A 13,668-nucleotide genomic window follows, 5' to 3' on the forward strand; every position below is an offset into this window, starting at 1 on the left:
GGGCCTTCCCGACACAAGTCCTTCAAGTAGTCCACACATAATGCTCTACATCTTAAAAACAAACCATCTTTGTACTGTGGATAGGAACAGTTGTAACAAAGTCATAGCTACATATTTTTCTCTACATTTTGTTTATTGAGACAAACTAATTAAAAGGCACAAACATAGGGCATGTTTACATGGACATTATAACAAACATATACATTAAAAGTGTAGGAATGTGTTGCCTTCCTGCTAAACAGAAAGTTCCTAAGCTTTTATATATACAAAAGTTGTACAATTTAATGTCCTAAAGTACAAAAGATCATTTATAAAATTATTTTACACTAAGTACTATTTATTTTATTTTTTACTATGTAGTTCAACCCCCTCGAACTGTTTTGTATAATGACACACAGATACCTGTCCCTGATGTAGGAAGTCTGCCTCAGATGCAGGGTATTTTGATGCTTGAACTGACACAGTGGGGTATAAACGGAAGTCATCCAGTTTGATAGTGAGTCTTGCAAACATTCTGCAAGATTAACACAACTAATTTTCACTTAAATGCAAGGTTGAAAAAGGAAAGAAACCAAAAACACGTTGCAACTTAAAAAAAAAATCACGGCGTCTTGGTTTTAGTAATTATTTTTTAGAACACAATGCTTTAAAAACAATGTGTGGCATGATGGTTTAAAGAGTATCTGTTTCCTTAGCTTTTGGTTTCTACTTTATGTACAGAAATAAGATATCTTGCTAAGAAATAAAAAGCACATGTCTTAACGTGCACAATCATTGCTGGGTTTCTACAGGGAGTGTGGACAGCTGTCTCCCTGAAAACACCACAAAGCTGATACAAGTGTTTTCTCAAAGGAAAAAAAAAGTGATGTCCATATTTACAAACTTGAACAAATCTGCACAATACTTGATTAAGAAACAAAAGGAGAAATAAAAAAAAAAACACTCTGCTTGTTCTGAAGGGGCATACTACCTAGTTAGTGGTTAGAATAATAACTGTATACAATTTAATATAAGACATAAACTCTAGTGAGCAACTAACACACCTTTCCCTGTTGTAATATCAACAGGCTCTGAATGGGAGAGAGAGGGGCATATCACATCCCAGTGCCTCCAGCGTCTTCCAATTTAAAGCAATAATTTTAAGTGTTCCAAAGTATTCCTTGGCTCCTGAATAGGAGTCCCATTGGCCTCCATTTGTTAGGAGTCTGCCTGTCCACACGCTTGACTTCTCCTCTGTCAGTTGCGGCCTTCTCTTACCAAAACACAATCTGTATATATATATTTTTAAATTTTTTTAAAAAGTCAACTACAATGCTATATTCCATCAGGATTAATATGCTGAGCAATATTTACATCTCCAAATATCAGGTCACAATCCCTATTATATGTTGAAGTTAGAATGATAAATTATCATATGCTTTGCATATCAGAGCTGGTATCACCTTTCCCATAGGGAATGCTGCCTGAAATTAACATATTCCCAAAGGTAAAATGCATATTCTCTGAAATGCATTTTATTATGACAATGCATGTATTTACTCAAAAACAATAAACACAGACAATTCTACACTAGCTCTCAATCCATGGACTTAGAACTTCAGGTTAAAATCAGCCATCTACCTTGTACTGAGAGAAGAGTTCTGCTAGTGTTTAGAATAAAATGATTTCTTGGAATTAGAAACTAATGCTGTTTTTTTATTTTGAAATGGGTTTTGCTTTTTTATGATTGGTTTTAATTCTGGCATTTCATCTTGCCAACTACTATCCTGTTTAAGCAATGCTTTCAGCTAAAGGGAATTTGATTAAACTAAAGTGGTCCAGTGATAAGTAAAACACACACCCTACTTTGAACAATCCCAGCCAAATTGGAGAAAAATGTTACTACACTATTATTAACTAATATGATAAAATCTCCCAATTTCATCATTACTTTTTGCTTTAATAAACTAAAAGTTGCTGGTAAATATTTACTTTAACTTATATTTTGATTTTATAATACTGTTTACCAAGGTGGTGATGTAGGCAAAGCTTGGGGTAAGAAAGGCATGCTCTCTACAGGCCTCATTGCTATATTAAGAGGGGCAGCTAACGTCATAGGCGTGGGCAGGTTCATTGGAGATGTGATCGTGACAGGGTGTGCTATATTCACTGGAGCAGTGACAGGGGTGGGGAGGTTGACTGGGGTAGTGAGTGTTAAAGGAGAGGTCATGGATAATGGACTGGTTATAGTTACAGGGTGCCCTATGTTCATTGGGCTGGTTATGTTAACTGCACTTGAAACATTTACTGGACTTCTCATGCTCATTGCAGCTGCCACTGTGACTGGGTTTGACATAGTCCCAGACGACACAGAGGATGTTATATTGAATGGAGTAGTGAGAGTCACAGGTGTCGTAGCAGCCGTGGAGGTTTGGCACAGGTTAGCAGCTTCTAAAATAAGAAGACAAAAGGACCTTTAGACTCTCAAAACAGGGAACAAAATTCACAAACAGCTTCTGAATCAACTTCTTTCAATTAAAAAGAACATTTAATAAATTCAATTAATTTTCTACCAAGTAGTCAACAGGAAGGGAGGATCCTTCTGAGTATAAGACGGGGGGCCAGGAATCCCAACGTGTGCTCCCTCAAGGATTTAGGCAACTTGTTTAGCTCTGGCACTTTTGGTTTAGATTTACTTACCTTCATCACAGTGATACTGAGAAGATGAGTAAATTTCTGCAAGACACTCGGGGTGGGGGGCAGAGAGATCAAGGAGCGCTAGAGTATTCTTACTACCACTTCACACAGTTCCTCTGAGTTCTAAAGACTTTCCTGAGAAGAGCCGACTATAGGCAGGCCAGGCAACAAGAGCTTGTTTACACAGAGCTGGGCTGATGGTTATACAATAACAGATAATCAGAGAAATCTTCTCATAAGGCATACTGTAGCAGAAAGAGGTGGGTCTCCTCAAAGCTATAGGTACTCTTGAGCCTTCTCAGGTGAAGACACATTCTGTTAAGGTTTTAAAAATCCGTAAACAGAGACTGATAAACAAGCTATTTTAATATCACCTATTTATTTCAGTCTTAGAAAAACTATTTTAGTTAAATAACCCTATTGTTTCTGGTTGTGTCTTATCTATTTTAAAAAAGAAAATATATCTTTATGTTTTCCTCCCCACTCCCATTCCTACTTCTTTCTGATGCTGACACAATCACCTACTTTATGCCTGGTGTCATTTAACTACACATATTACACACACCACCACCAATACCAAGGATGACTAATCAGGCAAGGAGACCTTGCAATGAGTTGGGGGGCCTTGGTTCTTGTTATCCAGCAAAGTCTTCTTAATGAAAACTTCCTTAAGAGGTGACATCTGCACTCCACCACTGAACAAAATTCAACACCACCTGCTGGTGTGTCACAAAACAGTAATGAGAAGACAGATGGGTGGGCTGGCAGTGACTTGGCCGTCAAAATAGAAAAACACATTTGAGACTAAAGATGAAGGTCTGCGCACATTCCACGTGTGGGTCAAATCACCTCAGATGGAACCTTGGGCCAATAAGCAGCCCTTCCTTGATCAATATGATGTAACTTGGCATACTCTGTACTCCATATCAGAGATTCCCAAACCTGGCTAATGATCAAAATCATTTAGGGAGCTTTTAAAAAAAATGGCTTCCCAGGAAATTCAACAGTGAGATTTAGATGGAACCTGGGAAGTCTGTACTTTTTTAAACGCTGCAAAAATGATCTGATTGTCATCCAAGTTTGGAAACTTATATTACCTTATTTAAGCCCAATATTTAAAAGAAATGTGCTGATTCAAGTTTATTAGGCCAGGAGTCTCCTCTCCCCCAAAATGTGACATTTACTAACATGAATACACAAGTTTCTAACATTAGTGGTCGTTTCCAGAGCGATTTAGGCTATGAGTGGGAATACAATAACATTTTGTTTCGTGGAAGTCAGAAGATTTAGGAGCTGAACAACTGAGTCTTATTGTGTAAACTGAAATACAATACCAAACAGAAGAGTGCAGAAAGAAAAAGAGAATGAAAGAGAAAACCAATTCACTTTTAAGGTGATGGTAGCATTGCTAAGGATATTCTCCAGTATCCACCAAAGGAGTTTTCACTTTCCCATGCGCCGTCTCCCTACCTCCTTCCCATGTTTTCGTTTTAATCTAACACTGTTCTTTTCTATAACTTAAAATACATTTACTCTCACTCCTTCTCTAAGTAAAACAACCTTCACATTATACTTTCAACCTAATATGCAATTATCATAGTGTATATACACATATAATTTTTCTATCCCCTTTCCCCATTTCTTCACTCTCCTCCTACCACACACACACACAAATTATCAAAATAATGACAAATCTTCATTTGGAAGACAGAAACGAGCAGGACCTGCCTGGACCTGAGAAAGGGTAAAAGGCCTATCTGGACTGCTGTGTTCTTTTCCTCCAATGCCAGTAGATGTATGAAAAGGATGCTATTCCTTTTATCTTTATCCAAGAACAGAATGTTTAGAGGAGATCTCAGGAAGGGAACAGCCACACCAAATGAATGCAAAGGATGGAAGAAACTACACAGCAAAGGAATTACAGAGGAGCCTACATGCAGAAGATTCCTTATGGATTTAAAAAACAGTAAGACATGGCAGGGGTGGGGGAGAAAAGGAATTTTGAAATCTATGCTGTAGCTGTTGGTACACTGACAAAATGATGTACTTGAAATGGCTGCACAATAGTACAGAAGCAAAGCTACAACTAGTCAGTTAAAAATCTATGTTGAAAATTGATATTCCAACTGATTCTTTATAAAATATATATGAGAGAAAAGCAAACCACTCTCGATTTTGGTAACAATTAAGGCAAAGTCTCTAACAACTGAAGTACATACATGTTAAGCTAATGCCAGCCCCAGTGACAGACTGAATGAGACTAAGGGTAAGACCAAGAGATAAAGAGCCTGAACATGTAATAAATAAAACAATACAGAAAGAACACTAAACAGCAGAAATTAGCATGGTTCTAAAAAAAAGAACTTATGTACACATAAGGACATTTTACCCACCTCTAACAGTGGGAATTTTTGAGTCAGGAAGAAAAAAGGAGCCCATAACGTATGAGGCTGACATAAAAGTGAACATAAAAACGGACCCCCGAGCATACAAAGCAAAGGACCAAATTTGGTTCTAAATCTGTAACAAAAAGTAAATCAAAAGAAGGAACATGACAAGAAATACTGAGAATCTTTATTTCCTAGTAAAAAAAAACCTATCTGGTAAGCTTGAAAGCTTTGTTGCCAATAACTTACACTTCCCAGCATATAGTATTTCCAAGTTTCCATAAAGCTGGATTCCCTAAGCTGTGGCTTCTTTACTTTGATCACTTGGCATATTGAGTGAAACACTTCTCTAGCCATACTTGGAGCACTAGAAGCCTCATCTTACCTTTCTTTCTTGCTTTAACAGCTTCTTCCCACAGTCTCAGTGTCTCTACCTGCTTCCCTGGCCAGCTTGTCACATGTTGTTGCTGCTGCTGCTGCTGCTGCTGTTGCTGCTTCTGATTGCTGGTCTCTTCATTCATGCATGCTACTCGAAAGACAAACCAGAAACACATTTATCTTGAAAAATGCAGCCGTTTTTTTCAAAATCTGAAACTTAAGATACTTTTGACTCCTTGTGCCTCTATGATCTTTACCATTTAACTTGATAGTTTTTACTACAGTGCATCTTTTTTGGTGCTTGTGTCTTTTTGGTCAAAACAGACAAATTAATTTAGAAAACTAGAGAGCTAGAGAAAACCAATATAAAAAAGGATTCTTTGCTATAGTAAAAAGCAAGTCTTTTAGAATGGAACTTGAGTAATATTATCATGGACTAATTAATATTCATCAAAATATCTAAAATACTTGGTTACTGGACCACAATGATGTACACTAAAAGTAAATTTTTATGAGCTTAAAGAATGACATGCTAGATAATAAACCCAATGTACTTACAAAGAAGTAAAAAATGGATGAGATTAAAACACACTAAGCAATCTTTGCTACTCACTCTTGTCCACCTATTTTGAGAATTTGATGTTTCTGCTGCATAAAGTACATACATAACAAAATACAAAATTAGGAAAACACTTTCTTCTGGTGGTTAGAGAGATCTTAAAGAAAAAGCCTGGGTAAATGCAAATATTGAATTTCATCCCTAAGTCCCTGGAATATTCTATCTTCAACTCTGAATTTAAGGTAAACAAAGTGTTTAAATCTTAAAATGGATTTCATATTCCATATCTCTACAGATTTGGGTTAGAAAAGGAAGCTTATTAACACTGCTTTCATCTTTAAGGTTATTAAGGACACATTATTAATACCATCAGCAGTAAGGAAACACAGGCTTGAGAAGCTTTCTAACATTAAATAAAAACAATTAAAATTGTCTGGATATGATGCAACTTCCTAGTATGGTTTATACTGCCACAATTCTAACACACTGGAGCTTTTTATTCAACCCCAAAGAAGACAGGACACACTGAAAAATAGCTTTAGGGAAATTTTGCTTTTCTAACACGGGGGCTAACAGTAGACAAGCATAGACTGAAAGCAAAATCAGTGCCGTTTGCATACACGCACATAAAGTATATTTCCAATACTAATATTCATTCTCCAGTACTGCACACTCTAGTTAACAGTGGGGAATGTAAGATGAACAATAATAGTCCTAAGAGCACAGCAAAAATCCCTTCGATACATTATAAAAACATCTAGATTTCAACAATCAAATGCCAAAGAAATATAACTTGAAGCATCACTTACTTTTACTGATGCCTTGTTTACATGTATTACAGTTGATACTTTGGCTCTGCCCATGTGTCTTTAAGTGGCTGGTGATGTATGCTGCGCTCAGGAGCTTCCCACAGATGTTACACGATACCTTGCCTTCGTGGCGCACCATGTGTGTCCGCAGTCTGTCTTTGGTGGCAAAGGCAGCAGTGCACGTCTGCATGAGGGAGGAAAACTTTTTTTAAATATAGACTATCCTGTTCTACTCATTTTAAAGTATGTTATATTCTAGGCATTACCCTATGCATATCAGCAAGCAGACTGAGTTAGCTGAATTTTAATTGTGTTACCTAGAATCATAATCATAATAAAACACTTGGCAAATTTTAGACCTTACATTTTAGGGGGAGAAAGAATGTAAACAGAGTAGTGAGAAGAGCTTTAAAGTCAGTTAAAGCTGGATTTAAATCCAGCTCCCCGATTCACTAACAAGTGTAACACTGAGCAAGTTACTTAACCTATGTGAATTTGTTTCTTTATCTATAAAATGATAATACCTACCTCACAAAATTACTGGTAGATTAAGAGCCTGGCCTTGCACATAGAAGACACTCAAAATGACACTAGCTTCCTTTCTCCAATTGGATTTTTCTTAGAATTCAAATCATTTACTTAATAAAATCAGTCATTAACAAATTTCACTGAAAGGAACACAAAAAGACTTCCAGCAACAAACTAGAATTACTGATATGTAAAACAGTAATTTGATTTAGCAATATTCTTAACCTTTTCATTATCACAACTTATGTTGAATAAAATCATCAACATGAATAGATTTTCCAACAACTAGAAAATGCTCTAATTTGGTAATAATAGATAAAAATCCAATAAGGGATAACATTTGAAAGAAAAGGCATATTTTTTCTATTATAGTTAAGACAATCTTTACCATCAACCCAGAAATTAATTTCAAACACTTCATTCACTCATTTCAATACGCGACCTTTGCAAGACTATAATTTTTTTTTCTTATAGCAATAATGCTGTTGCCCAAGGAAAGGGAAATGTAGCTTAACAAAAAACAAACACATTTACATTTTTAAATGATCTTGCCCTGCAGAAATAGAAGCTGTCATTTATATTTTATAAAACTAGAATTCAAATGGACCACATTTACTCAAGTCAGTGATTTTTAAAACTTTTAAAGAACGGTGAGATCTGATTGGCTCAGATTTTCTGGATAATGTGCATTAAGTGCTACACTAAGGATAAGTCATTTTAACTCTTACTTGGCATTTGAAGGGTCTTTCTGTTGAATGGACATGTTTTACGTGACAGCTTAAGTGGTCAGGCCTGTGAAAGAGAGAGTTTCAACAGAAGATATAATGGAACATATAGAGAAATGCTACTACTTACTGTGATGTTTACATGCTTGGCAGATTTGGGTGGGGGGCATTTTAAAGAAAGCTAGCAGAATTACCAACTCCCCCTCCCCCCCCAGTCCAAGCATCTTTACCTCTCTTACCATAAACAAAAGTCCTTTACCTGTTTTCTCTCCTAGTCAACATCAAATCATATTAGGTCTTGATTCTTTACGATTACAAAATATCCAAAGTTTTAGTACTAACACTTGCCAGAAACAGCTAGTACTATATATACTTTATATATACTTTAAAAGCGTTTAAAAATGAAAATTAGTGAAACGTTAGTAATCACAGAAAAATGAAAAATTATTCTCCCAAAAATTTTATTATGAGTATCCAAGGTCATCCTAACTTCCAGAAAATAAGTTTCTTTGATTCGTGCAGACAGTGAACCTCATGACTAGTCACCCAACTGAATTAATTGGATTCCGGTGGTTTTGCAGTAATAAGTATTTATGTGCCGAATATAGGCCTGAGTCCACCAAGGCACCTTAAATGAAATAATAAGTTAATCAATATGTTATCACTTGTCAACCACAACAAACTGAAATTAGACCTGGAGGTGTAATACTTTATCACGATTCTCTAATAACGCAGGCCTGCCCACATCCATTTTCACATAAACCTTCTAGAACACACAGAAACAAAATTGAAGTTCACTGAATACCATAATGAAAAAAAGCAAAGCAAAATGTAGTACCTTGAGAAGCCTTTCCCACAAACACTGCAGGTATAGGGTTTGGTGATGCCTCCTTCATGAGACCTCACATGGTAAGTCATCCGGTCCTTCCTCTTGAAGCGCTGATTACAAATAGGACACTCGAAGGGCTTTTCATCTGAATGGGAGAGCTTGTGTCGATTGAGGTGGTAAACATCTCGGAAGGCCTTCCCACACATCTCACAAGCATGGTTCTTCTTGACAGGCTTACTAGGTTTCTTGACAGACTGGGTCACAGGCATAGCTGTGGTGCTGGCACTGCTGCTGGGGTTGGTGCCCGAGGAAGATGTAGTGACTGTTGACAAGATGCCTGCAATGGTCGAGACCAGCGAAGTTCGGCTGCTGTCCCCAGCGATGGTGGAGATAAGGGGAACCACTGTGGTAGGGGTTTTCTTTGACCGGGACACCAACTTGATCCCTGTGTGGCAGGACTCATGGCGCCTCAGGTGATAGCTGTCCCTGAAAGCTTTACTGCAGTAAGTGCACACAAATGAAGTTTTAGGTTTTTCTTTTTTAATCCCAATGGCATCCTTTAATGTTTCTGGTGCAGCCTGAGGTTTCTGAGTTATTGGTATTGGAAGCAATGGTTTCTGATCAGGGGGCTCCACAGCAGAGCTCAGGAGGGGCAGCAAGCTGTTCTGTGCTGCCTGCTGTTGGTGATGAGAGCCTTCATGGGTCTAAAACCAAACATTTACACTTCAGAAACTCGGCCTCTCACACTGACCTTCAAAATTCAACATGCTTCAGACAACAGGGACCAGAAGAAATAATAAAATAGTCTGTAAGCTACCCTCTATAGCAGAGATGTACCAACCATCTAGTTACTCTTAAGAGTTCCCAATACAAAGCATTAAAATCACTGTGCAGATACAAAACTTTCGTGACTAAGTTCCTGACAGTGATCTTGCTTTCAAACAGCTGACTTAACTACAAACCACCCTGGTTCATAAGGGATATACCAGCTGATGAAATCGGTCTGCATTATTCTGCCGACTGAAACCAAGTTTAAATAACTTGTCAAAAAAATTACACTCCAGACTTAAGTATTGAACAGTACCTTACTGCAGTAATGCACAAACCACCCACCCCCCAAATGTAATCATCTACTTGTCTATCACTTAGAAAAAGAAAGGCATTATGTCTCTCCCTTTCCATCAGAGAACTCCTAGTGATTGAAGAAGGCTGTTGCTAAGCAATAAAAGGAATCTAATTCTCTGAATACATACGCTATTTGTTAAGTTTACTTTTAAAGTTTTCACTTAACTCTACTACAAGATTTGGTTGAAATGAAACCTGCTATTAATCAACCTGGAAGGCATCCATGAAGGTAGCCCAGAGCAAAACACCTGTCAGTTGTTACTCAGTTCATTTAACTTTACACAAGAAGTTTGCATCCTTAGCAACACTAGCTGTTTAAACCCTAAACTCTCAAAGACAAAGAGAAAACAAATTATAAATAATCAAAATTCCTTTCATTTTCATCTTCTTTCAACAATTTTAGGTTTCATTCAAGTATTAGACATTTGCTGTTATAATGTGCTTCTCCACTCCAAAATTGGGAGCTGGACACTGTCTGAAAATTTACTTTCACCGCACTGAAACTCAAATTTCATAATGGATCAAGTTCTTGGTATTTATGAGTAGTTACTCTCTTAGTTTTGATTCTTTCAAAATTCTCCATATCTTCATACCAATAAACATTTAGGAAATGATAGAAAAAAATTCCTGAAATAGATCTTCCTAATATGCTGTACTTTACAAACATTATTTCTGAAACTCTTCACAGTGAGCATAAGCCCCTATGTTTGAGTTTTATAAACCTAAAAAGATATATGCACTACGGTTAAGAGCTCCAAATACTTTGCTCCCTATTTACTTACATGATGACAGCACAACAGCTAAGCCTGGAACCAGTCTCCCCTAAATCATTAGCTGTGGTATCCAGAGTTACCAGTTTCAATTTAATAATTTTGATCGAATCTTCCTTTAAGTCCTGGAAGTACTCATAGAAACTATGTGCTTACTTATGAGTATCTTTCCGGACTTAGTGATCATACTGAATTATAGTCTACCTTTAATTTAACTTATGGAGCTCCTGTAAATGTCAGTGTCTACCCAGGTGACATTAGTAGAAACTATAGAATCTGGACTCTAATCTTACCCCCTTTCCAACCTGGCTGTAGGATACCCAAGTTTCCATACAGTATACAAATGGTTAATAGCTGAAAATAGTTCAAGATATACAATTTCAAAAGCTAACAGATCAAATAATAGGGAATGCAAATCTTCTGGACAAAGTTCAGATTTATAGTGTTTAGAAGCATTTTTCAATTCTAAACAACCATTAGTTTGATGGAGTACTAAAAGCACTTACTGCCATTTTACCAATTCAGATGTCTGTGGCAACATAAAGTATTTTTACAGCATTGCTGAAGCTCACTCTCACACGAGGGTCACACCAGGTCCCTGCTTCTTGGGTGAAATGCTGTAGAATGCCTTGACCACTACGGAAATCTCTCTCTGAGGATTCCTAGGATCCCCACACTTCTACATGAAGCCTTCTAAGAGGGGAACTGGGTTTCCCCAACTTGTTCTCTGGGGGAGAGACAGAGCAAAATAACAAACATGGCCTGCCTTCAGATAAGTGATTTAAAAAATATATATGTATATATATGAGAAACTTCTGGGTAGACACATATTTGACTAACATCATCAAACCAAAGTTTTAATGTTATCTCTCATTCTTTTTCAACTGCAAGGCTTTTTAAACCCTCCCAAGCTTTCTTTTTTCTGAGGCTGGCAAAAAATAAAACAGAAATGTTATTTCATCACCCAGGGTGGTAGGATATGGCACCATGAAATCTCCAGTGCCAGAGGGTAAAAGATTTTGTACCGAAACAAATTAGCATCAGTGAGTCATATCTTGAATGTCCTGTTAGGAGAATCATCCATCAAACATTTTAACACCTATGGCTTTCACTTTCCACCAGGTTATCTGGAAAGCAAGCAGGTATTAAATTGTTCTAAAATAGGAATTCAATAGGATGCTCCAGTAAACAGTTTAAATCTCCTTTTCCCCAGTGAAAATTACTTAAAACTGGATATAAGTCTACTTTTCCATAGAAAAGACTGAAATATTCTCTTTACCCATTCGACTGTCCTCAGCTCTAAATTATAAGTTTTCCAACAATTTTCACTGCATACATTACCAAGCCCAAAATCAAATATTAGCTTTCACACTTCTCCATCAGGTGGATAAAGATTTTAATAGCTGAAAAAAATTAAATAATATAAAATCTAATTAAAAAGTTGGTCAATAAATACTTGGCATTTGCTTTATCCAGGAAAATAATAAAGGTATTCCAAAAGATTTTTCAACTAGCTTTCCAAAATATTAGTTGTGGGTTTTTCTTTTACATAAAGAACTCTAGTTTTTTCCAATCTCTATTAAGTTTATAGACAACAGCTTTAATATGGTAACTCTAATTCATTCCTGACATGAAAAATCACTTCAATGGCCCATTAATCCCATATTTTAAAATGACCGTTTGAAAGCTTTTTCTAGAGAGGGGTTTGCCACTTTTACACCAATCTGGATGCCAGCAAATTATATATCAATTATTTTCCAATGCATTTTTAAGTTGACTTAAATTATCAAGCTGATCAAAGCCTGATAAAACAAGACTAGATCAGAATGAGAAAGGGGGAAGTTTGTGAGTTCCATAATTATGGGTATTTTCAATTTTAAGAAGCCCGAATATATTTCAACAACTACCTAAAAACCAAATTACTCACATTTGAAATAATATACATCTTAAAACAATAAACCAGCTCTACACAATAGGTAATGTTTGAATTACCCAATTTCCTAAATTAAATCCACTGGGATGAGTTCAGTGGCTGGGAGAAGTTTCTAAAAATTTTGCTTCCATTCCTAGTTTGTTCCAAAAGGTCTCAAGCGCCCAAGCTACGCGTCTGAGATTTCACGAAATTATTCAAAGGAAAATATCTCCGAGAGGCGGGAAGAACGCACTTAAAGTGACGAGCTTCCTAGCCTCCTCCGGTTCCGAACTTTCCCCGTGAGCTCATCACTTCTGCCCACTAAATGCTTCCTTTGCAAATAGAAACGAAGCAGGAAAAATATAACTTCCAGCCTAGGTCTTCCAAATAGGGGTCCCCCACCTAAAGTGGTCTAGCAAGAGGATTGCCAAACGTATCGGCTACAGTCACTATCAAGTTTCTTGCAAAAAGTGAAGACCAACACCCCAACGAATGACTCATCTGGGGGCTTTGTAAGCGGACTTTGTTTGCTCGCTCCACTTTCCGTCTCCCCCACTTGGTCGAAGGAAACGTTAGCGGTGGGACGAGAGAGAAAAGCGCTCCTGGAGTCCCGGCCCCCACCGCCGCTCCCCCGCCTGCCCGGCTGGGGGATTCCCCGAACTGAATGGGACGGCGGGAGAGCTGGACAGAGGGACAAGGTGTCAGCTGCCAAGAGTCGGCAGAGGCTTGAGGAAAAAACAAAATGTAAATCTAGTGAAAAACTTTGGGGAGGGAATACACACTCACAACACCCCCCCAACTGGGTAAACAACTGGGGGGGGGCGGCGGGAAGGGGGAGTGGCGGGGAATCCAGGGATACCCGCTATTCGCAGGGATGGGGGGTCAGAAAGTCAACACACACAAAAAAGAGAGAGGTGAAAAGGAAAGAGAGCGAACGAAAGATGGAAGAAGTGGTAGTGGTGGGGGACTT

At 37.6% G+C, this 13,668-nt stretch overlaps 1 protein-coding gene across 2 annotated transcripts in view; it reads right to left on the reverse strand.

Moving 5' to 3' along the window:
- The window catches only part of VEZF1 (vascular endothelial zinc finger 1), a 14,518-nt gene extending 913 nt beyond the window's left edge, over nucleotides 1-13,605 (reverse strand). The window contains exons 1-6 of one of the 2 annotated variants that reach the window (XM_015599191.2): nucleotides 11,293-13,605; nucleotides 8,901-9,595; nucleotides 8,066-8,129; nucleotides 6,810-7,011; nucleotides 5,449-5,589; nucleotides 1-2,430 (exon numbers count right to left, since the gene is read on the reverse strand). The exon at nucleotides 1-2,430 is cut by the window's left edge and continues 913 nt beyond it. In XM_015599191.2, coding sequence (XP_015454677.1) covers nucleotides 2,003-2,430; nucleotides 5,449-5,589; nucleotides 6,810-7,011; nucleotides 8,066-8,129; nucleotides 8,901-9,595; nucleotides 11,293-11,298 — 1,536 coding nt within the window. In that variant the 5' untranslated portion in view covers nucleotides 11,299-13,605 and the 3' untranslated portion in view covers nucleotides 1-2,002. The remainder of the gene's footprint in view (nucleotides 2,431-5,448; nucleotides 5,590-6,809; nucleotides 7,012-8,065; nucleotides 8,130-8,900; nucleotides 9,596-11,292) is intronic. The other variant, XM_006924866.3, reaches the window with a different exon arrangement.
- Nucleotides 13,606-13,668: the final 63 nt, after the last annotated feature.

Source organism: Pteropus alecto, unplaced genomic scaffold, assembly GCF_000325575.1.
Source record: "Pteropus alecto unplaced genomic scaffold, ASM32557v1 scaffold98, whole genome shotgun sequence".
Lineage (NCBI taxonomy): Eukaryota > Metazoa > Chordata > Mammalia > Chiroptera > Pteropodidae > Pteropus > Pteropus alecto.